Source organism: Typopeltis vanoorti, chromosome 10, assembly GCF_054136105.1.
Source record: "Typopeltis vanoorti isolate ZY-2024b chromosome 10, IOZ_Tvanoo_1.0, whole genome shotgun sequence".
Classification (NCBI taxonomy): Eukaryota; Metazoa; Arthropoda; class Arachnida; order Uropygi; family Thelyphonidae; genus Typopeltis; species Typopeltis vanoorti.
The window spans coordinates 48,358,048-48,381,498 of NC_143558.1; the positions used below are offsets into that span (position 1 = coordinate 48,358,048).

At 35.7% G+C, this 23,451-nt stretch overlaps 1 protein-coding gene across 1 annotated transcript in view; it reads right to left on the reverse strand.

Moving 5' to 3' along the window:
• The window catches only part of Ranbp21 (exportin-5-like protein Ranbp21), a 425,699-nt gene that overhangs the window by 47,022 nt on the left and 355,226 nt on the right, over nucleotides 1-23,451 (reverse strand). Inside the window, exons 28-29 of the mRNA XM_090399635.1 lie at nucleotides 22,566-22,612; nucleotides 13,696-13,787 (exon numbers count right to left, since the gene is read on the reverse strand). Of these exons, the coding sequence (XP_090255761.1) occupies nucleotides 13,696-13,787; nucleotides 22,566-22,612 (139 nt within the window). The remainder of the gene's footprint in view (nucleotides 1-13,695; nucleotides 13,788-22,565; nucleotides 22,613-23,451) is intronic.

A 23,451-nucleotide genomic window follows, 5' to 3' on the forward strand; every position in this document is an offset into this window, starting at 1 on the left:
TTGTTTTCGCCAGGGAACCAGGGTGAACAGCGAAAAGTCAGCTACTGGAACAAATCTGAAAACAAACCCCAACTCAAAATCACCAGAGTTAAAGATCAGTACTATCAACGTAAGAAGCCTGAATGGCAAAGAAATGGAGCTAGCTGAAGAATTAGATAAGCACCAGATCGACATAATAGGGGTGACTGAAACAAAAAAGACAAAAACTGGTGAGATCTTTCTGAGCAATAAATACAAAATGTTATATTCAGGCAATGACAATCAAGGAAAAGAAGGAGTAGCCATAGTATTCAACACAAAATACGAGGCTAATCTTCTTGAATGGCAGTCAGTCTCAAGTAGAGTAATGTAGGCAAATATGAGAATGGGAAACTGGACAATGAGACTTATTTGTGCCTATGGTCCACAAGAAGGTTCTACTAAGGTAGAAGTGGAGGAGTTTTTTGATGCTTTAGAAAAAGCAACTGACACAACGAAAAAGGAAAAGTTGGTCCTTGTTGGGGATCTAAATAGCAGAGTAGGAAATGCTTGTGAGACATACAAAAATATTTTGGGAAATATTCAAGGAAAAGAAGGAGTAGCCATAGTATTCAACACAAAATACGAGGCTAATCTTCTTGAATGGCAGTCAGTCTCAAGTAGAGTAATGTAGGCAAATATGAGAATGGGAAACTGGACAATGAGACTTATTTGTGCCTATGGTCCACAAGAAGGTTCTACTAAGGTAGAAGTGGAGGAGTTTTTTGATGCTTTAGAAAAAGCAACTGACACAACGAAAAAGGAAAAGTTGGTCCTTGTTGGGGATCTAAATAGCAGAGTAGGAAATGCTTGTGAGACATACAAAAATATTTTGGGAAAATTTGGAGAAAAGAGCAAAGCTAATAATAATTGCAAATATCTATTGGATTTCTGCTCAGGACATGGACTGGTTATTACTAACACCATGTTCCAACATAAAAATGTGCACAAATTCACATGGAGAGAAGAGGCTAGGAATAAGAAAAGTCTCATTGACTATGTTATCGTTGATAGTGATGTTTTCTTCCTGATGCAGGACACCAGAGTGTACAGAGGATTTGAAATTGGAAGTGATCACTATTTAGTCTTGAGCAGGATAAAATTGAATTCCATATTGAAAAGAATAACATGTAAGAAAGTTTTAAAGCGAATAAAAGTTGAGCAGCTCTCAGATGTAAACTGTAGACTAAAATACAGAAATATTATTGAAAAGAAAATGAGAGAGTTTGAGAACAGGAATCAAACCTTGGAGATTCAGTGGCAAACTCTGAAGGAAACATTGATTGATTCTGCCAGAGAGGCATGTGGTGAGGTTGTGTGCAAAGATAAAAAAATCAGAACTCCCTGGTGGACACAGGAAGTTAAAGAGGCAGTGAAGGAAAAGAAGAAAGCATATCAAAAGTTCCTGGCAAATAAGTCAGCTTTTACTCTTACAGAATACAGAGACAAATGTAAGAAAGCTAAACAGTGTGTAAAACTAGCTAAACAAAAGTCATGGGAGGACTTTGGCAAGAATATAGAAAATAAATATCAAGAAGGTGGCAAAATATTCTGGAGGTTGTTGAAGAAGCTTAGGAATGGAGGAAAGAGTGCTGTAAAAGGAGTTAGAGATGATAAAGGTGACATGAAAACGGAAGAAAAGGATATCCTTGAAGTATGGAGTAATAAAGAAAACGTTCCTCTTCGTCCAATAGTTGATGGAAGATCATCACCTACATACCTACTAGCAAAGCATCTGGCAAAATTTATGAAAGGAACAATTAGACACACAGAGACCTACATTAAAAACTCTCAACATTTTATAGAAAAAATCAAGAATATTAAAATATCAGAAACGGACATTATGGCTAGTCTTGATGTAGTGTCCTTATTCACTAACCACTCGATAGAGGTGGATAACATTCTAAAAGATCTTTTCCCTCAAGACATCACACAGCTGTTTCATCATTGCCTGAAATCAAATTTCTTCAAATTTAACAACACTGTATACAAACAATTGGAAGGTCTAGCCATGGGTAGTCCTCTGTCACCACCATGTGCAGACCTTTTTATGGAAAAACTTGAAAAGGATATTCTTTCCACCATTGTACCAAAACCGTCAATTTGGTGGAGATATGTTGATGACATGTTCATCATCTGGAAAGACACCATGGAAAACCTTCTCGTGTTTCTGAACAAAATCAACTCACTACACAATAAGATCAAATTCACTATAGAACTAGAGAAGAACAAAGAACTTCCTTTTCTTGACATCCTAGTGAAGAAAGAAGATAACAATTTCCAACTGTCCATTTACAGGAAAACAACAGATACTGATAGATATCTACATTATTCGTCCAACCATCATAGATCACAAAAACACAGCATCATTCACATGCTACGTAATAGAGCCTTAAGGTCTATTTCAAAAGAAACAGATGTGCAGAGAGAACTGTCACTAATAGCTAACACTCTATCTCTTAATGGATACCCTTCTAACATTTTAAACAAATGGCTATTTAAAGACAACCACCACCAACGTGTTACAGTACCCCAATATGTGTCCACAGCTGTCATTCCATATATTAATTCAGTTTCCACAAAATTGGCGAGAATGTTAAAAGCTCATAACATCAGAGTGGTTTTTAAACCAACTACCATGATCAGACATATCTTAGGATCACCTAAAGATGATGTACCTTTCTTCAAATGTCCTGGAGTGTATGAAATTCCATGCACGTGTGGCCTTTCTTACATTGGTCAGACTTCCAGAAGTTTTGAAATAAGACAGAAGGAACATGTGGGGGATGTCAATCATAATAGAATCATCACATCTGGTTTAGCACATCATTTCTCAACATCAAATCACGTTATAGATTGGAAAAACAGTTCTATGCCTTACATCGACAGAACTTTAAAAGAAGCAGCTGTGGTATTACGCACAGGCAATAATTTAAATAGAAATCAGGTCATTGTTCTTATAGACATATGGAAAAATCTCATCATCTCTCTCCGTTCGACAGAATTACAATATGCAAATAACTCCAAAACACGTGGTCATGTACCAGAATCTGACTGAAGCTTTCGAACACATGCACGCCTTCCAACAGAAGGAACAAAATGTAACGGCCTAACAGTTACTAAAGTGTATGTTTGAAATGTAACTCAATGCATTTGTTTTCACACCAGTTCAGCCTTGAAAATGCTAGACAGTGGCTAGTGAAACTTGTTGGCTCTTTGTATATTTTATCATTTATCTTCTGGTCTTTTAATAATAAAAGTTATTTTAATACATCAGACCAAATATGTACAATTTAAGATCTGATAATGTTGGAGTCTTGACAAGTAACAGACTGATTTGGAGGAAAATTGTAGATAGGAAGTTAGTAATGATGTAATTTTTTTTTCATGTAGTACTATCATATCCTGTACACCCCTTGAGGGTACATGGCAGGAATTTGATGATGATGGGTAAATAATTCTCATTTTCACACAATAAAATTTTCGTAATAAGAGTCTATCTCTTTTTTTTACCTCACAACCCGTAGCATATTCTCTTTCGATTCGCTGGATTGCCTCAGAAAACATTTTCATCTGATTTTTTAGAAACAGAAGATAAATGAAAGACTTCTTATCACTGAAAAATGTATTCAAAATTGTTGGACACTTATCTTGAGACAAGAAATAGGATTTAAGCCCATTGTAGATTTCAATAAAACGAATTAAACATGGCTGCAGTGAAAGCCATTGTGTTTTGCTATGACCTAAAATAGTCTTGTATTCAGTTTTGACACTTTCACTGTCAGACTTTCGATTCTGACAGTGAATTGGTGAAAATGCTGGAAAACTTTACCCAAAATTGTTTGAATATCTATTGATAAGATATCAGCAGCAGTTTGTGCAGCATTATGTATAATGTGAGCTGCACAACCTACACCTATTAATTTTCTGTTTAATTTGTTTTGTAATTTAGTAAAAACATTAATTTTACCTTTCCTTTTTAATCCACCAAAATTTGTGTTGGTATTATCTGCTGAAATGCCTATTATTTTATCAGTAATATTATATTTTTGGGCAGCATTTAAAATGTGATCACAAATGAGATCAGAAGTTTCTCCAGGAAGGCTAGAAAATTTTAATATTTCTGTTGAAATCCCTTTATCAACAGTGAAATACCTCACATTGATAGGTACAATCTTAAGATCAATATGATTAGATGCATCTATGGATATGCAACAATATTTTACATTCCTCAGATCTTCCAATATTTCACTTTTTACATGTAGTGATAAGACATTGGTAATAATAGCCTTGCACTTTGTTTGTGCACATGAAAATTTCTTATTCAAGAATTTTTTTTAAATAGAGGACATACAATCCATAGATTGGAAACTGTGATTGTGTTTAACTGCATGAAAAATTTACAGCTGACCAGACGAATGAAATAGATGCTGTGGTTGCAATTAGTTAAATATACAGTTGGGCAACTGTCTCCCTCATTCTGACATTCTTTTCTCTGGCTGAATGAAATGTATGGAACTAAATCGTTTTCCCCAAATTCTAACATTCTGGTAATTCACCGAACTACAAAATAAACATGTCTCTGCTTTTTGTTTTGTAAACATACATTTTTAAAAGCATCTAAAAATATTACGACTTGTACTTATTCTTATTAGAAATGTTAATATTTTTATATTCTAAAAAATCCGGGACATTTAGTGTTCCGAACTAAACATATCGGGATGCCAGGACAGAAGTAATAAAACTGGGACTGTCCAGGGCAAAACCGGGACATATGGGATCCCTATGAAGATGACAAATTAAATATGGAAATAGACCACAGAATTAACAAAGATGGAATGGTAGGAAGTCAGCTGAACAAATTTATATGGAATAAGAGAGAAAATATTCAAAATAGTAAAATAGCTGTACACAGGACAGTATTCAAATACTTTTAACATATGGATCTGAGTGCTAGCTTAGAAATAAAACAATTAATCAATTCCTACACCACAGATATGAGAGCTCTGAGAAAAATTAGATCAGCAAACAAACAGTATCAATGGCAGAATCATATTAAAAATGAAGACATTAGAAAGGAACTTGACATTGCTAGCATATAATGATAATTTTGGGTTGGTTGGGTTTCAAATGTTACTTATTTTGCAGTAGTATCATTTACATTAAATAATATCCAAATCGGTGCTTTTTTAAGTATCACTATTATAGTGGCTCAAGACAAATGACATCTTTGGCTCATATACGTTTGGTGACAAATAGCTAACATAAAGTTGCTTCAAAAATTTACTGCCAGTGAATACACAATATATTCACAGGCCATAAATACAGTAGATCCCATTTACTTCAAAATTCAAGGAACTCGGAATTATAAGCTTCGAATTCTGTTTACATAAAACCTCTTTCTTTGCTCTCTTGTGATCATTTCTGGAAGTGACATTATCAGATTTTTTCATGTCATATCATAAAGTTGCTTCAAATCTTTACTGCTAGTGAATGTAACATATTCACAGACCATTGATAATTTTCTTTTTCATATCGATCTCATACACGAGAGGTCGAGGGACTAATAGGCACATCAGTGCATTGTGTGGGGATGCAGATGAGAACTGACAGAGAAATTTATAGATTTTTTTTTTTTTTTTTTTTTTGAAGAGTTGTTGGTAGTAGTTGTTTGGGAATACTCTTAAGGAAGACTGTTTCAGAGGACAGAGGTGGATGGAATAAGAGAGGATGAAAAGAAGCAGGTTTGGTGTGTTGCTGCAGCCCTTGTATTAACAGGTGAAATAGAAAGTGGAGGAATGATGGTTGCAAATTCACTGGAGCAGTGACCATGGAAGTAGCTGTAGAACAGACACAGTGCTGAAACACTGTGCCTGTCAGATAGAGGTTGAAGTGAGTCTGTAAAAGAGGGATAATCTAGGAGCCTAATTGCACACTTCTGGATGGCAACAAGGAGAGTACTTGTCTGCAAGTACTCTCCACTCATAAAGTAGGTGACAGGAGGCAGTCTAGCATTGGTGGTGAAAGTCGAACAGAAGGAGCTATCCACCATGACTTGCCGAGAATAACCAGAGAGAAAGCTGCCTACCCAATTACAGAGGGTAACAGGGAGAATGAAGGATGATATTTTGTTTAGTAGGCCTCAATGCCACACACATTAGAAAGCTTTTGGAAATGTCAAGGGAGAAAGCACAAGTTTCTCCGAACCTTTCCATGGGACATGTTCAAGTGGTGAGTGAGTGATGTAAGCTACATGGTCAGCTGTGGATCTTGAGTGGCAGAATTCGTATTAGTGGTTGCTGATTAATTCATGAACCTCTAAGTAGTGGTGGAGTGGGCTAATGATGACTTTCTCCATTGTTTTGGAAAGGACTCAGGTGATGGCAATTGGTCGGTAGTTTGATGGTTGACTTCTGTCACCTTTTTTTTTTTTTTTGGAATAGGATGGATATTCCATGAATTGGGATAAGTACCACATATGTATAATAAATTATAGAGAGGATACAGGATTGATGTTAGCTTTGGGGGCACAATGTTTGAGAACAATTGGGGAGATGCCATCAGGACCAGAAGACTTTTTGTTGGAAAACTAGAGGAGACATATGGTGCTTGGATTCTGGTATGGTAAGAGGTGATTTCCCTTGGTCATCTATGCAGGAGTTTGGATAGAGAAGATATTAAATAATATTAAATGATGTATGATGATTATATGTAATTAGCAATTGAATATGTTGATACTATCTCTTTATGTGTATATAAACAAATATGTTTGAAAAATATAAGTAGCTGTAGAATAGAAGCCAAGAGATACCAAAATAGAAAAAACTTTTATTTGAATGCACAACTAGTTTCATCTTCCTAGAAGACTTCATCGGATGCATAATATGAAAAGAGAAATATGAAAATATGTATTTCAAGAGAATAATAGCTATAAATTAACTTGCAAATGTATTGCTGACATTTGAAGGCATTCTGGATGCCATAGTATTGTTGGGCATGATCTTGTATGCCAAAGTTGGATATCTGAACAGTGACAATCAGATAGATTATAGCTAAGATTAATATTAAGATGGACTGAACTGAAGACAATTTCTGCTGATTCAACAATTCTTCTCTCCAGTTTATCATAGCATCTAAAAAGATTTTCTGATTCGTTCTAGATCATTGGATGAGTGACAGAATCTTCATCGTTAGGGTGATCAGAATTAAGAACATAATTAGATAGTGTGCTGACTCTATTTCTGCCACAAGTGATATCTCTCAAATTTCTCTGTTTGACCAAAATAGGGCACATTACAGTTACACCAAAGATGATAAACTCCTAGATACTTTAGGCTGTCATGTTTTAGTTTAGGTATACTAAATTAAAAGGAATGGAGTTTGGATAGAGGAGTAAAAGAGGTACAGATTTTAAATTTCATGAGAGTTTTAGCTAACTTTGGTGAAACAGAATTGACATATAGTAGAGATATAAAGCCTTTTATATCACTACTATCTTCAGTATAGTCAGCAGGTGATTAAATAGTAGCTTACGAACAGTCTGTTTAGGATAACCATTTTTCTGAAATGTGGTAAGAAGAAACTGCAGTTCTTTGGTGATCTCTTCTTCTTTACTGAGGGAGCGAGCTATCATGTTTACATAATCTACTAATCTAGAAATGATGCCAAGGCATTTGGGGCTGATAATGATGAGACTGCACATGAATGTATGAGTTTTCTATAAATAGAGATCTTCAGTTTTTCTGACACATGAGTGAGTGTGACATTTAGTAACAGAAGAGAACCATTAACTTCCATTTCTGAGGTAAACTATTCTCAGGTGCTGATAGTTCAGGAACTCATTTAAAGAATATGGTCCAGGGTTCAAAATTAAGAAAACATGATTGATATACCTTTTCCATAACTTTGGCTTGAATGGGAAGAAACTGCTTTTTCCTTAAAGGCTTCTAAACATACAGTCTAGTCATAAATACCGTTACAACTTGAAGAGCACAAAAACTTTTAATCTATCAGTAAATCATTTACAGCTTTCAGAATATACCAACCACAAGTGTAACATGCATATAGCAGCATTCAATGTTTGTCACCTTTTTGCCCTCATGCACATCCAAAGTTTGTGAGGCCACATATTGTTGGTGGCACACACAACATCAGACAGAAATGCTGCCACTACTCACTCCAAATCCACTTTCAGGCTGGTGATGCCGGGGTGTCATTTCTTGCAGGCTACTCTCTCAAGCTCTGACCACAATTTGAAGTCTAACAGATTCAGAACGGGACTTCCAGATGGCCAATCAGATGGTGATATGTGGTCAGACATATTCACCTCCAACCACTGTCATGTGGTCCTCACCTTATGTGCACGGGCTGTACCACAGGTACCAGCACGGTGTCTTGATACACTTTGGTTCCACCAAAGTGTATCAAGACACTGTGCCCTTATATCCCCCTTTCTAGTAGAAATGAAACTTGGATACCCCTGATACATCACCCCCTCCCATGAAACCATCACTGATGCAGGGCAATAACCTCTCTGAATCCCAGGTGCTATGGCATGTGCTGTGTGACCACCTAGGGCATATACCTGATTGCTTGGCAGTTAAACAACTCTTCAATGGTGAAAATCTCATCTGTGAAGAGGTATCTCTGTGTTTGTTGTTTGCATACTGCCAGAGAAGTGCCTTTGATTTTATCATCCTCTGCTGCATAAGTTGTGGTGTTAGGAAGTGTCCAGTACAAAGACAATGGGCTCTCAACCCCAGCTCATCATTTAGTACATGTGACATCACTTTCTGCATTCTCAGAGGTTCTGGCAGAGGCGTGCCTTCACAGTCCTCACAAGTTATTGCGTCCTAATGCAGTGTGGCTGACCTGTTCTTTAGCAGTCAGATACATCTTCTGTACCAGTTAACAGTCCGATATACAAACATCTGACTGCATTCCAACCTTGTGAAGTGCTATTACAACTACAAAGTTCTCATCTTCCCACTGCATGTTAATCATACAGCTAAACTCTCTCCACTGATAGACATGAAAATATTGGCTGCACAGCACCACTAACGGAATTAAGCTTGCACAATTCGCACAATGCTAGGGTGTGCAGAAGTTGTAACAGTATTTATGGCAAGACTAGGTAAATTTGCAAATATATGAGATAATGGATTTCCCATTGCCCAGTCGAAGTTCTGTTTTATAAATGGTATTTAAAAAGAAAGTAACCAGAATTTACAATCAATCCAGAGTTACCCATATATAACAACTAAGAGATGTGAAAAACAAGAGAGAGAGAGAGAGAGAGAGAGAGAGAGAGAGAGAGAGATAGAAAGTTAAATTATAGGTATGAATCACACAAGCACATAAGGCAACCTATATGTGGGAATTCACTGATGAAATATAATAATAATAATTATTATTATTATTATTATACAGGTATCTCCGTGGAATCAGAAGACTAATTGTGAGAGATTCATTTATTCACACATTAGCCATCATTCACACAATACCTACTGTATTTCTCCTTAAACTTATTCACTGATGAAGTATCCACAACCACCTCTGGCCACCCATTCACCAACCTCCAAGTAGAAAACCTAGTCCTAACACCCTTGCTAACCACAATTTCAACTGGTCACCCCTTATTCTCTTCCTTCTTGTTATGTACTGAAAAAAATTCTTCAGTGTCAATCCTATAAAACCCCTTTAATAACTTAAATGTTCCACAATATCTCCTCTTTTTTGTTTATCAGCTAATTTTTGAAGCCTTCAGACCATCAATCTATTCTCATAGGGGGCATTCCACAGACCTGCCATAATCTTTGTCACTCATCTCTGGATCCTTTACACAACTTCATCATCATAGAATCTGGGAGCCCAGATCTGTGTGCAGTAGTCCAGATGTGGTCTTCTGCTTGTTAATATGTTCTTCAACAACCACGTAATTTGATATACTGTTTTAGTTACCTTTGCAATACACCCTCTAAACTTCAACTCCTTAGCATCATCAGTTTCATGCAGTTCAGTTCCATCAACATAGTACACAACTTCTGATCTCTTCGCAAAGTGCATTACCTTACACTTCATCACATTAAACTGGCATCATTTATCTTTGCCCATACTGCGAGTCTGTTTAAGTCTTTCAGCAGGATTCTCTACATCACCTTCATTTACCATTGCTGTTCCCAGTTTCCCATTCAGCAAACAATTGAATGTTTCCTGTCAAATCGTTTCCTATATCACTGATATAGGAAACTATTTTAAGCACCTCCATTCTCCATCAGTCAAGATCACATCTAGCATTGCAATGCCAGCATCTAGATAGTACATGCAAAATGCTCACTCAGTAATTCAACTATTTGGTTTGGTTCTGTTGCTCTCCAAAAGGGGACCAAGTACTTAGCCTTAGGGCACACCACTAGTCACTTGTCTTCTCCTGCACTTAACTTCTCAATAAACCACTCTTTGAAATCTGTCCATCAGCCACCCTCTAATCCAAATCGCCAGATTTATATCCATCTCCCTATTTTCATTTTCTTCAATTTATGCAACAGAGTTCTCTGTGGAATCTTGTCAAATGCTTTTGCAAAGTCTAGCAGTATCACTGAGTAGTCATTTCTCCTATCCAACTGCATTGTCACGTGATTATAAAAAAAGTAAGCAAATTACTAAGGCAACTCCTGCCCTTCACAAAACCATGTTGTCCCTTATAGAGTATCATATTCATATCTACTAAGTCCCGAATTCTGTCTTGAACCAATTTCTCCAATACCTCAACCACCACTCCTGAGATGCTGATTGGCCTATAATTTGCTACCTCTGTTCTGAAGCCTTCTTTATGCAATGGGACTATTTTGCCCTCTTTCCATACCAATGGCACCTTCCCGCTTAAATTAAACACCTTGGTCAGAGGAACTAATAACTCTCTTGCACATTTTCATAATACATGGCCGATATGCCATCTAATCCCATGGCTGTGTTTGTATTGAGGTTCTGCAATATTTTAAGCACCTCCATTCTCCATCAGTCAAGATCACATCTAGCATTGCAATGTCAGCATCTAGATAGTACATGCAAAATGCTCACTCAGTAATTCAACTATTTGGTTTGTCATCCTTTCACAGTCATTAATTATAATTAATATGCTAATCAATTTAGTTTTGAAGATGTACATGTTGTTAAACTGTGAATGAAATTATTATGTATATTTTGTCCTTCATTTACATTTAACATAACCTATCATATATTAAGCATGACTTGTTTAAAAATTATTTGTTAATCCCTTGCTTAAGAATTATTATTCATGTATTATTCCTGAATTTCATCAGCTATTATTGATTAAATAATTTTAATGTATATTTTACTATTGGAAGGACTCAGTGATAAATATCATTTATCTTATTTACTTTATTCCTTCAATAATATTATGAGAAATTATATGTATATAATTTAATATACCTTATATATATACAGTAACATATATTTTATTATTGTTAACTGTAAATGAAATGAAAGAGAAAATTTAGTAACTGTAATATTTTTATTAATGTTTTTCATTACTCAATGTAAAAGTATAGCCTTATGTAACGTTAATGCGAATGTTTCCGTTTTGTTCGTTGCCATGGAGAGAGAAATAAAATGGAACGTGCGTGGGTAGACCGTGAGCTTCGATAACGAGGAGAGAAGAAAAATATATGAGTAGTAATATAGAGAGAAAAGGAAGAGTTTTTGAAGGGGAAGAAGGAAGGAGATAATCAAGGGGGTAAAAGTAAGTAAAAAGGACTGAAGGGCAGGAATTCAAGAGAGTAGTATTTAGAAGTGTGCAGAGACGAAGTGTAAACTTATAGATAGCTGAAAGTAAGGTCAGCGGTGGCATTGATAGGAATTTGGTGCCGTATTTGGATAATTGAAGGACTGGAAGGTTAATGAAGGATTCAGAATAGATCCAGTTAGCTTAGAATTACTACTTATTTCTACATTGCTTTTAGGAAGAATTGTACGGAGGTTATTTTGTTGTGAAGTAGTAAACAAGGATTTCAATCTGCCCTATAGTTGCCGTCGAGAATTGTGAAGCGTGACAAATAATTATCTAGTTATGACCTTGAAGAATTTTAAATGTGTTCCATGGGTGTAATAAATATAATTTAAAGATGTGCTCACATTAAATCTGACGTGCTGAAGATAAATTCCGGTAAGGACAGTCTTATCTTATTTGTTTCTGTGTATGAAGATTTGAGTGATAGTTCCATTTCGCTTATTCTAACATTTACTGTGGCATATCGCCGAAGTTAGAAGTTAAAAATAATTTGCCTTGAAATAATATCTGCCGTATTTAATGATATGATAAGTGCCTGCTGAGAGTTAAGTATGGAGTATAACTGAGAGATATGGGCAAACTAATTAAATAAGAATTTCTGTTGTATTAATCTGAGTAAGGAATCTTGTAATAGAGAAAACTGTGAAACTTGTATGTGAAGATTTTGAAGACTGAATTAATATGAATGATTTGACCTGATGTACTAACTTAATTGTAATGTCTTATTTTAGAAGTGGAATTCATGTACTTGTCATATAACCTTATATTAAATGTTTTGTTTTGTTAATTTCAATATTGTGTTTGCCCGATTCTTTTTTATTGCACCGTTCATAAATAATTCGAATCTTGCGGGAGCCTCAAGTGAAAAGTATTAAATTCGGCCTGAATGAGTAAGGAGACTGCTAAATTAATTGAAAATTGATTCTACTATTTTATATAGACTAATCTAAATATAGGGTGGCGCAGTATAAATATAAATTTCCCTACATTTGGATTAGTGATCAATTAGTAATTAAATGATTTTATTAATAAAAGTACGTTACAACAAGATATCGGATTCGGAACTAGGATATACGTTCCAACAATGTAACTTTTGACTTAAGGACATTATGTGAGGAATTAAAAAAAAAGTTTTTAAACCTTTCGTGCAACATCTCTTATCTGATGAAGTGTGCTTATCAGCTCACAAAACTAGCAGAGTTTCCATTATTATTATTATTAGTTTCTACTATTATTATAGTAATAAGGCCACATTATATGGCTCTAATGACTGGAAGTTAGATATGTTGTTTAGTTTGTTTTTTATTACTATAATAACTATAATTACTATAGTTATTATAGTAATAAGGCCACATAATGTGGCTCTAATGACTGGAAGTTAGATATGTTGTTTAGTTTGTTTTTTGTACTGGATTAATCAGCATCGATTTCAAACTATATTTTAGTGTTAGTTATCCTTCAGTTGCTCAGATTTTTCCTTCAGACATACAACCAACATTACACACAGTCCTTGCATGTAAGTTAGCTAGATAAACAGCAGAGGTAAAAAAGTTGGAATTGGTACTTTCAACTTTTTTGTCCCTGATGAAAAAAAACTAGGAAATTATAACTGTGGAGTAATGCTGTTGCCATCCTAAATGGATTTAGATCTCTTGGTAAAAGACAAAAATTCTCAGAAGATTCAAATGTCAGAATCTATGGTCCAGCAAATTTTATCGATACAGAGGTTAATAAAGGAAATCAGTGCATGCTTGCACCACCTGCATGTGCAGCTAATACTTATTTAAACAGTTTATATAAAAAACAGTAATCATAAAATAACTTTCAATGTATAAGGAACACAATAATAATCAACATATATTTCTTACCCAGTAAATCAATATATTCTCTAGTTAATTGTCGATTTAATTGATCTTCTAACACTTCTTGTGTTTCTGTTTCATCTTCATACATTATTGCACTGCAAAATAATTCACTTTCAGAAAATTTTGTTGATCTTAAGTTAATAATTTCAAGACTAAAAATAGCACAGTACATACACAATAGTCACTGTAGCTAAGTTTGATTAGATGAGCAATTTGGGTTGGAAAGATCCTGGTTCAAGTCCCACCTATAACAGGAGGAAATTTTATCAGGTGTTTTCAATCAAATGATTAATTAGCTGGTCTCATACGGAGGTGGACGTTTTTTTTTTCTCTCCTGGAAACTCAGGTTTTTTTGTCCATGAACACACACACACACACACACACACACACACACACACACACACACACACACACACACACACACACACACACACACACACACACACACACAAAAACACTCCTAGAATAAGTGGCTTAGAATGTATAGGCTACTATGACATTCTAAAACAATACATAGGTAGTAGTAAACTTCAAGCTATTTTAATAATGAAAATGCATCTGACAAAACACTCACTTGTATGAGGGGCAAAGCTATATAACTGAGAGGAGACCTCCACATAGCCTTCAAAGGAATGTGGAGAACCAACCACGGCTTCTGACCTAATGTCCAATCCTCACCACCTCAGAGTGCACCCTGTTAGGTATCTACCTGGATACTGAACGGACAAGGATGGGCTGCCAATTTGGGATTTAGCCGACCAAATTGTATTCTTATATGGCTTAAACCAAAATTTCAAATGATGGTACAACATGGCAGAATTTCATGCTGGTTGGGGCATCGCCTGGAAACCAGGGCAACAGCAAAAAGTCAGCTACTGGAACAAATCCTAAAACTTACCACAACTCAACATCACCAGAGATCAAGATCAGTACTATCAACATAAGAAGCCTGAATGCCAAAGAAAGGGAGCTAGTTGAGGAATTGGATAAGTACCAGATCAACATAATAGGAGTGACTGAAACAAAAAAAGACAAAAACTGGTGAGATCTTTCTGAGCAATAAATATAAAATGTTATGTTCAGGCAATGACAATCAAGGAAAAGAAAGAGTAGCCATTATATTCAACACTAAATACGAGGCTAATCTTCTTGAAAGGCAGGCAATCTCAAGTAGAATGATGTGGAAAATGAGACTTATTTGTGCCTACGGTCCCACAGAAGGTACAACTAAGGTAGAAGTGGAGGAATTTTTTGAGGCTTCAGAGAAAGCAACTGACACAGTGAAAAAGGAAAAGCTGGTCCTGGTTGGGGATCTAAATAGCAGAATAGGAAATGATTGTCAGACATACAAAATATTTTGGAAAAATTTGGAAAAAAGAGCAAAGCTAATAATAATGGCAAATACCTGTTGGATTTCTGCTCAGGGCATGGACTGGTTATTACTAACACAATGTTCCAACATAAAAATGTGCACAAATTCAGATAGAGAGAAGAGGCAAGGAAATAAGAAAAGTCTCATTGACTATGTTATTGTTGATAGTGATGTTTTTCCACTGGTGCAGGACACCAGAGTGTATAGGATTTGAAATTGGAAGTGATCACCATTTAGTCTTGAGCAGGATAAAATTGAATGTCATGTTGAAAAGAAGAACATGTAAGAAAATTTTTAAAGAGAATAAAAGTTGAGCAGCTCTCAGATGTGAACTGTAGACTAAAATACACAAAGATTATTAAAGAAAAAATGAAAGAGTTTGAGAGCAGGAACCAAACCTTGGAGATTCAGTAGAAAGCCCTGAAGAAAACATAGAGAATACAGAGACAAATGTAAGAAAGCTAAACACTGTGTAAAACTGGCTAAACAAAAGTCATGGGAGGACTTTGGTAAGAACATAGAAAATAAACATTAAAAAGGTGGTAAGATATTCTGGAGGTTGTTGAAGAAGCAAACGAGTGCTGTAAAAGGAATTAGAGATGATAAAAGTGACATGAAAACAGGAGAAGAAGATATCCTTGAAGTATGGAGTAATTACTTCGAAAAATTGCTAAATGAAACAAGCAGTGATAGCACAGTGATAAAAAACACTCAACAGGCATATAGTCAGCAATAAATATCCATACTTGAAGTATAAAAAGCCATCAAAAGCCTGAAATGTGGAAAGGCAGCAGGAGTAGATGATATTCGACCAGAAATGCTCAAGTATGGAAGTAATAAATTCTTACAGTAACTGCACAGCATAGTTCAGAAAGCCTGAACAGAGGGACGAATTCCAGATGATTGGAGTAGAGCTCTCATAGTACCCATATATAAAAAGGGAAATAAAACTGAATGTGAGAATTACAGAGGCATTTCATTACTGAGTGTTCCTGGTAAGATATATGCAAGTATACCTGAGAAACAGTTGAGAAGTATTGTGGAAGAGACGCTTGGTGAAGAGCAAGCTGGATTCAGGCCAAATAGAGGCTGTCAGGATCATTTTTTCACTTTATGAAAGATAGTTGAGAAATCATGGAATATAACAAAGATCTGTATTTAAGTTTTGTAGATCTGGAAAAGGCATATGACAAGGTGCCAAGAGAGAAGCTATTCCAAATGCTACAGTTATATGGTGTTAATGGGGCATTACATCAAGCAATACTTAGTCTTTATTTGAGTTGTAAGTCAGCAGTTAGAATTGAAGGAAGTACAAGAAGATGGTTTAATGTGAAATCTGGTGTGGGACAAAGATGTACATTATCCTCTCTGTTATTCATTATCTATATGGATCACATTATGAAGGAAAGTGGTATTAAACCTGATATCAAAATTGGAGATGTTAATGTCAGCTCTTTGCTTTATGCGGACGATTTTATACTTCTAAATAAATCCGTTACAAGTCTGCAATATTCCCTGACTAAATTGAATAACTGTTGTAATAGATATGGTATGAAGGTTAGCATTAAAAAGACAAAGACAAAGAAAATAGGCAGAAACATTGAAAATATCAACTGCATTGTGAATGGAGAACTTATAGAACAAGTAAAACATTTCAGTTACTCAGCCATGATTTTTAGTGAAGATGATACGTTAAATATGGAAAAAACAGACAACAGAATCAACAATGCTGGTATGGTAGGAAGTCAATTGAATAAATTTATATGGAATAAAAGAGAAATTAGCCAAAACACTAAATTATCTGTACACAAGACAGTGTTTAAACCAATTTTAACTTATGGATCTGAGAGCTGGGTTAGAGGGTTAGAAGTAAAACGGTTGCTATGACCGCAGATATGAGAGTATTGCGAAAGATTATGGGCATGAACAGATGGCATCAATGGCTATATCATATTAAAAAGCAAGATATTAGGAAAGAACTTGACATTGTCAGCATCTGGAATGCATTAGCAGAGCTAATTCTGGTATGGTAACTTGAACAGAATGGCAGAGAGGAAAGATTAGCAAGACAAGTGTTCTCTGCCAGGTTGGCAGCAAAACGATCCAGAGGAAGACCAAGATTTATGTGGATTGATATGGTACAAAGTGCCTTAGATGGTAGAAATATAAGATCTGATAATATTGGAGTCTTGATAAGTAACAGACTGATCTGGAGGAAAATTGTAGATAGGAAGTTAGTAATGACGTAAATTTTTCACGTAATACTATCATATCCTGTACATCCCCTTGAAGGTACATGGCAGGAATTTGATGATGATGATGAAAATTCTTAAGTGTATTTGTAAAAACTTTCCAAATAATTACATCAAGAATTTTTATCTTATTTTTCAGTACTGAACTATATTATTATTATCTGAGACCTCCAGGGAGGTCTACAAGGACTCATCGAGGGAGGCTGTAAATTACCCAACCCAGCTATCATACCTTCCCTTAAATTCATTTACACTAGATGCACTCACTACCCCCTAAGGGCAAATTATTCCACTCACTGCTCTCTGGGAGAAAAACCTGGCTCTTAACCCTTTTTTGACTGAGAACAACCTTAACTTCCATGGATGCCCCCCATGTTCTCTCCCTGCCCTCCATATAATGAAAAATTTCATCATTTGAAATGGTATAACATCCATTCAAAAGTTTATAGACCTCTATCATATCACCCCCTCTTTCTTCTGTTAACCAGAGTCTGTAATCCACATACTTGCAATCTGTCCTCATAATCTAAATCCCATAATCCAGATATAATCTTTGTAGTTCTTCTTTGCACCCTTTCCACAGCTTCTTTATCCCCTTGGAACCTGGGAGACCAAATCTGAGCACAGTAATCCAAGTGTGGTCTTATCAAAGCCTTATAAAGAGGCAAAATATTTTCCTTATCCTTACATGTCAAGGTTCGCTTCAACATAGCAATTATCCTCTGAGTTGCATTTGAAACTTTTGCTATGTGACCTTTGAACTTTAAATTCTTATCCACCAATACACCAAGATCGCTTGCCTCTTCAGTTTCCTGTAGCATAACCCTGCTAATATAATATGCCTCTGGAACTCTAATTATGCCGAAGTGCATAACTTTATACTTATTAACATTAAACTGAGAGCCATTTTCATATGCCCAAATTTCTAGTCTATTCAAATCATTTTGTAATTGCTGAATATCAGTAGCATCCCTGATTGCCCTGCTTATGTTTGCATAATCAGCAAACAATTGCAAATCTGATGACAGACCTTGCTTGATGTCATTAATGTATAGATTGCACAATAATGGCCCACGGACTGAACCCAGAGATACACCACTTGTTACCTTAAATCTGGCAGATTCACACCCGCTGTATACCACTTTTTGATATCTGTCTGTCAACTAGACAGATATCAAAAAGTGGTATACAGTGGGTGTGAATTTTGTTTGCTTAAGAATAACTTTATTGAATGTACACCATCTGCATTCAATAAAGTTATTCTTCCACGTTCATTCTTTCTTTTGCTTGCGACATAACGATAAAATTCTTTTGGATTGCCTTTAGCTTGCATGGCCAATTTCTTTATATACTCCGTTTTAGCTTTTCTCACAATACTTGTTACTTTTCTGGCCTGAGCTTTATATATTTCATAACTCGTTTCACTCTTATTCTCATGATATTCTTTCCACATCATCATCTTGTGGATCACTTGCTTAATAAGGCTGCACATCTATAATGAAAGCCTAATGTCTATAGCATGAAAATTGAAACATGGCTTTTGGCAAAGGCAAGTTCTGTTTATCAACAATTACATGCAAAAATACCAATGAAATCACATTGAACTTTATGAAAGCATCTGATTTTAAAATTTTTTTTATGAAGATTCCACACACAAGAGGTTGATCAACCTACAGTACATCAGTACTACCGTGGATGGGCAAGAAGGAACTCGCTCACCTTGGTTTGAAGAGTTGTGGATTGCATTTCTTGGGAAAACATAAAATGAGAAATTTGCTCTCTGAGTTGAACTGCGAAGGAGTGGTGAATAGTTGCAGCATGCTTTCAACAGATTTAACAGAAGTGTGTGTTTGTGTGAGGGTGGGAAAGGGAGGAAATTGATGCAAATTCATATGAGCAGTGGTCATGAAAGTAATTGCAAAAGATGCAAGTAGTGGAAACTGAACACTCTATGTGAAAATGAGTGAAGTGATGAGAGAAGGGTCATCAGTTACTCTAACTGCTCTTTTTCTGTACCGAAATGAGTATTTTTAGGGTGCTCTTAAGACTTCATTCTAGATGGGAGAACAGAATTCTTGGATGGATTTATAATTTATATACAGTTAAAGCTGTTTGGAGGCAAAGTAATGCCTTGAGCCAAACGGAAAAATCTAATTTTTTTGGATGAAGGAGAGGCAATATTTTTAATATGTTTGTGAATAGACTTGAAGTTAGAAGAATATCAAGAAGATAAATGCCATCTTGTATAGAGATTTTGGTGTTGTGAAAAAGTACACATTATATAGCCTTTTATGGGAAATAAAGCAGAATTTTGTTTTGTTGGCAATGAAACTGACAAGGTTATCCAAACTATATTGAAGAATGGTTTGAAAACTGGAATTTAGGGTAGCAGAGGTTGATGTGGAGATTTGTGCACTGTAAAGTTTGTCAAATAAAAAGGGGTGCAACGTGTTGCCATCAGAAGTAGATTGCTGATATATAGAAGGAACATGGTAGGTTAGAAAACATAATCTTATGAAATTCAACATTAGCTGCTCAGTTAGTAAGCAAGGAACTATACACCATCATGTGTGCTGCACATCCAGTCAGAAAGCTAGCAATTCAGTTGCAGAAGTTAAAGGGACAGATCAAATGATGGCAACTTACTTAACAGGCTTTTCTAGATATCAAAAGTGACCACTTGAGATTCGAGAAACTTTTCCATGGTATCTGTCTGAGATGGCTGATATAAGTAAGCAGATTTCCTGTTGATTGACAGACTGCAATGCCTACTAGCAATTTAGTAGTTGCAAGCCTTCAGGACAGTGTAGGAGTTGAGTGTTGATGTTTTTGTTTTCCATGACTTTAGCCCTTTGATCATTATAAACATGCTGAGCATGTTCATTGTTATCTTTACTAATGTTGAAAGTTTATTTTTCACTTGGTCAGACTATAATAAATTTAGTTTAATCCTTTATCCAAGTGTATGCAAACAAAGTTTGCACCTGAAAGTATCTTCAGGACTGGGGTAAAGTGGAACAACACCGGGCGACTCCTTGCAAAGGTGGAGCAAGCTACCAACACTCCTATCTCAGTATCTCCCATTATGCAAAACACATCTCCTTGCGGATATGTATAATGTTATGCATTAAGGGAAGGGCCACTACCCAGACTAGTTTCGACCTTTATTGAGGTCTCTTCAGTGGGAGCAAGGCCCAAGTGGAGATACCAAGGCAGAAGCATTAGCAGGTCTTCTCCTCCTATAGGAGCTGCCAAACGGTGTGCCACCTTTTATTAAATTACTCTGGATTGAGAGAAAGATGTTGAAGGTTTATTTTTCACTTGGTCAGACTATAATAAGTTTAGTTTAATCCTTTATCCAAGTGTATGCAAACAAAGTTTGCACCAGAAAGTATCTTCAGGACTGGGGTAAAGTGGAACAACACTGGGCGACTCCTTGCAAAGGTGGAACAAGCTACCAACACTCCTATCTCAGTATCTCCCATAATGCAAAACATATCTCCTTGCGGATATGTATAATGTTATGCATTAAACTCCCATTGAAGAGCCCTCAATAAAGGTCGAAACTGGTCTGGGTAGTGGCCCTTCCCTTAATGAAGAATACAAATTGAAGAAGGTGAAGAAAGAAGAAACTTGTGTCTTTCAGCATGGGAAGATTGTGCCTTGAAATAGAAAGACAAGAAAGATGTCACTATGCTGAGCACCATCCATGGGAACAAAACGGAGGATGTAGAGACAAGGAAAGGAGCAGTGAAAAAACCAGCTGTGGTATTACAGTACAACAACACTATGGGAGGTGGTGATTGTTTAGACCAAATGCTTTCGTACTGCTACCTGAAACAAACAGAGATACTATGTAAAAATATTCAGGCACCTTTTACATATCTCTGTGTATAACGCTTTTGTACAACCTACAAAGTTAGGTGGTAATAGACAAGATCACCGAAACCAACTATGCCCTGAGGGCTAACAAGGCAGAAGACCAGCTAAAGGAGAGAACCAAATCAAACTGACAGGAAGGCACTTTACAGAATACATACCTCCCCAACTGCAAAAGCAAGCAGAGCCAAGAAGAAAATGTGCTATTTGTTGCACAAGATTAGTTTTAGGAAAGAAGGTCTGCAAAGAAATGCATACGTAGTGCCCCAATTGCCAGGTAGGGATGGATGCTTCACCAGGCTTCAAAATCTACCATACTATTCGAAACTTTTGAAGAAATGACACTGTATGTAGGTTATTATAGTTACCGTTGCATGTATAAAAATTATTTATTAGCTAAATATTCTTTTTTAGTAAATCATTGACAGTTTTTGTACAAAAATTGTAAATGAATATTTTCATACCCAGTTAATCACGTAGTCTTGAAATTCGGAAAAAAAAAAAAAAAAATCATGGGGGTAAAGTACCTAAAACTGGAACCTAATGGTCAAAGGCTTAAAGAGAACTGAGATGAAGGAAGTTGAGGTAGTTTGAAGGTAAAATTTGTCACCCTTCTCAGGAATGGGTCGTATGTGGAGTTAATTTCTAGGCTACATGATTTACCATCTCCCTTAAACTTAGAATAAGAGATTGTAAAAAAGCAACAAACAGGATTCAATTCTGGAGCACAAATCCTTTAGAACAGTCAGAAAAATGCCATTTCTTCAAGTATTCGGAAAAGAATACTTTTAGGTATCCAATTTGGATATCCAAATCTCTAGAAAGAAAACCAAAGCTTTGGAATTCCCATTCCAAAGCCTTGGTTTTTGGATGGAATAAAGGTTTCCATACCAATAAGAATTATTATGGTTCAGTGCATAAATTTGGGTTGGAAGGCCAGAAACAATAATGAAATCAAAAAACAACATGGTCTTCACAGCCTGCATGATGTATTTAAGAAGGTGGGTGGGAAGAGTTTGATGAAAGATAACAATTTGACATCAACAACTTGTCTTTTGGTATTCTGTACAGACTTTGCACTGAACATAGGTATATTTCACAATGCCTGCATTCAATTTAATTATATCTGTAAACAGATATGCTAAAATAATCCATGATATGAAAGAAGCATGGTCACTGGTGTGATGAAGGCAACAATTCCAAATAAACAATAACAACTCAGTCCAATCCATGCTAAAGAAATACAATGATATTCAGCAGAAATGAAATTTAACAAGCCGAAGGCTCAAACAATCAAGCTATAATTATAAATAAGAATATTTCTAATTACCTCTCACTTTTATGAAATATTAAGAAAGAAACATACTTACTTTGTTTCACGGCGCTGCTTAAAATTTTCCCACCTTGCTGACAATTTCTAAAAATAAAAAAAAAAAAAAGAAAGAAATAACTACAAATATCCCTAAACATAAATGATCACACAATAACTGCAGTGAGTAGTCAACCATTTGTAGTTTCAAAATGGCAGTGCTATCAATGCAGTATAAGATAATTTCAGAATACTCAATCTTTTCTTCATCAGAAGAACAATGAAATTAACTGGTTATCATTTTGCTACTACTAGTAATCTAACATAATTAAGAAATTGAAAAATTACATAAGGTCCAACAGGAAAATTTATGCAATGTTGCACATTTTTCAGTACACAAGGTGCATTTGTGAAGTCATGAGTGGCACCACAGCTCAGCTGTGAAAACCTCTACTGAGAACACAAATGAACCACAATCTGAAATTTGATTAACTTTTTTTAGTGCAACATTCCATCACATGTGAGTCAGCTATTTTACAACTGATTCTCAACAGCAGTGGGGACAGATCAAGATGAGTTGTCAATTTTGATTTTTTTTTTTATATCATCTATAATCCTGTGATGAGTTTTGGATTATAGATGCTAACACGTTCGCTGCCATGCTACTTGGGCATAGTTTGTTCCTACACGCAAACCGCTTTTGAGTCTTCAAGGTCACTACGAGTAATCTCGTAGCCGGCTTATCAGACAGAATTTTGTTTCATACGCCAACTACAAGTAATCTCGTATCACCCAACCATATATTACATGCACTGAAGAATGTGTTTATTGCGTTAGTCTCTAAAAACCTTCAGTTTCGCCAGGACCAGTAAAAGAAAACTTACTGATAATGAATTAGAAGCTTATGCTAATATGGGCGATGATGAATTTAATGAATTCATCATCGT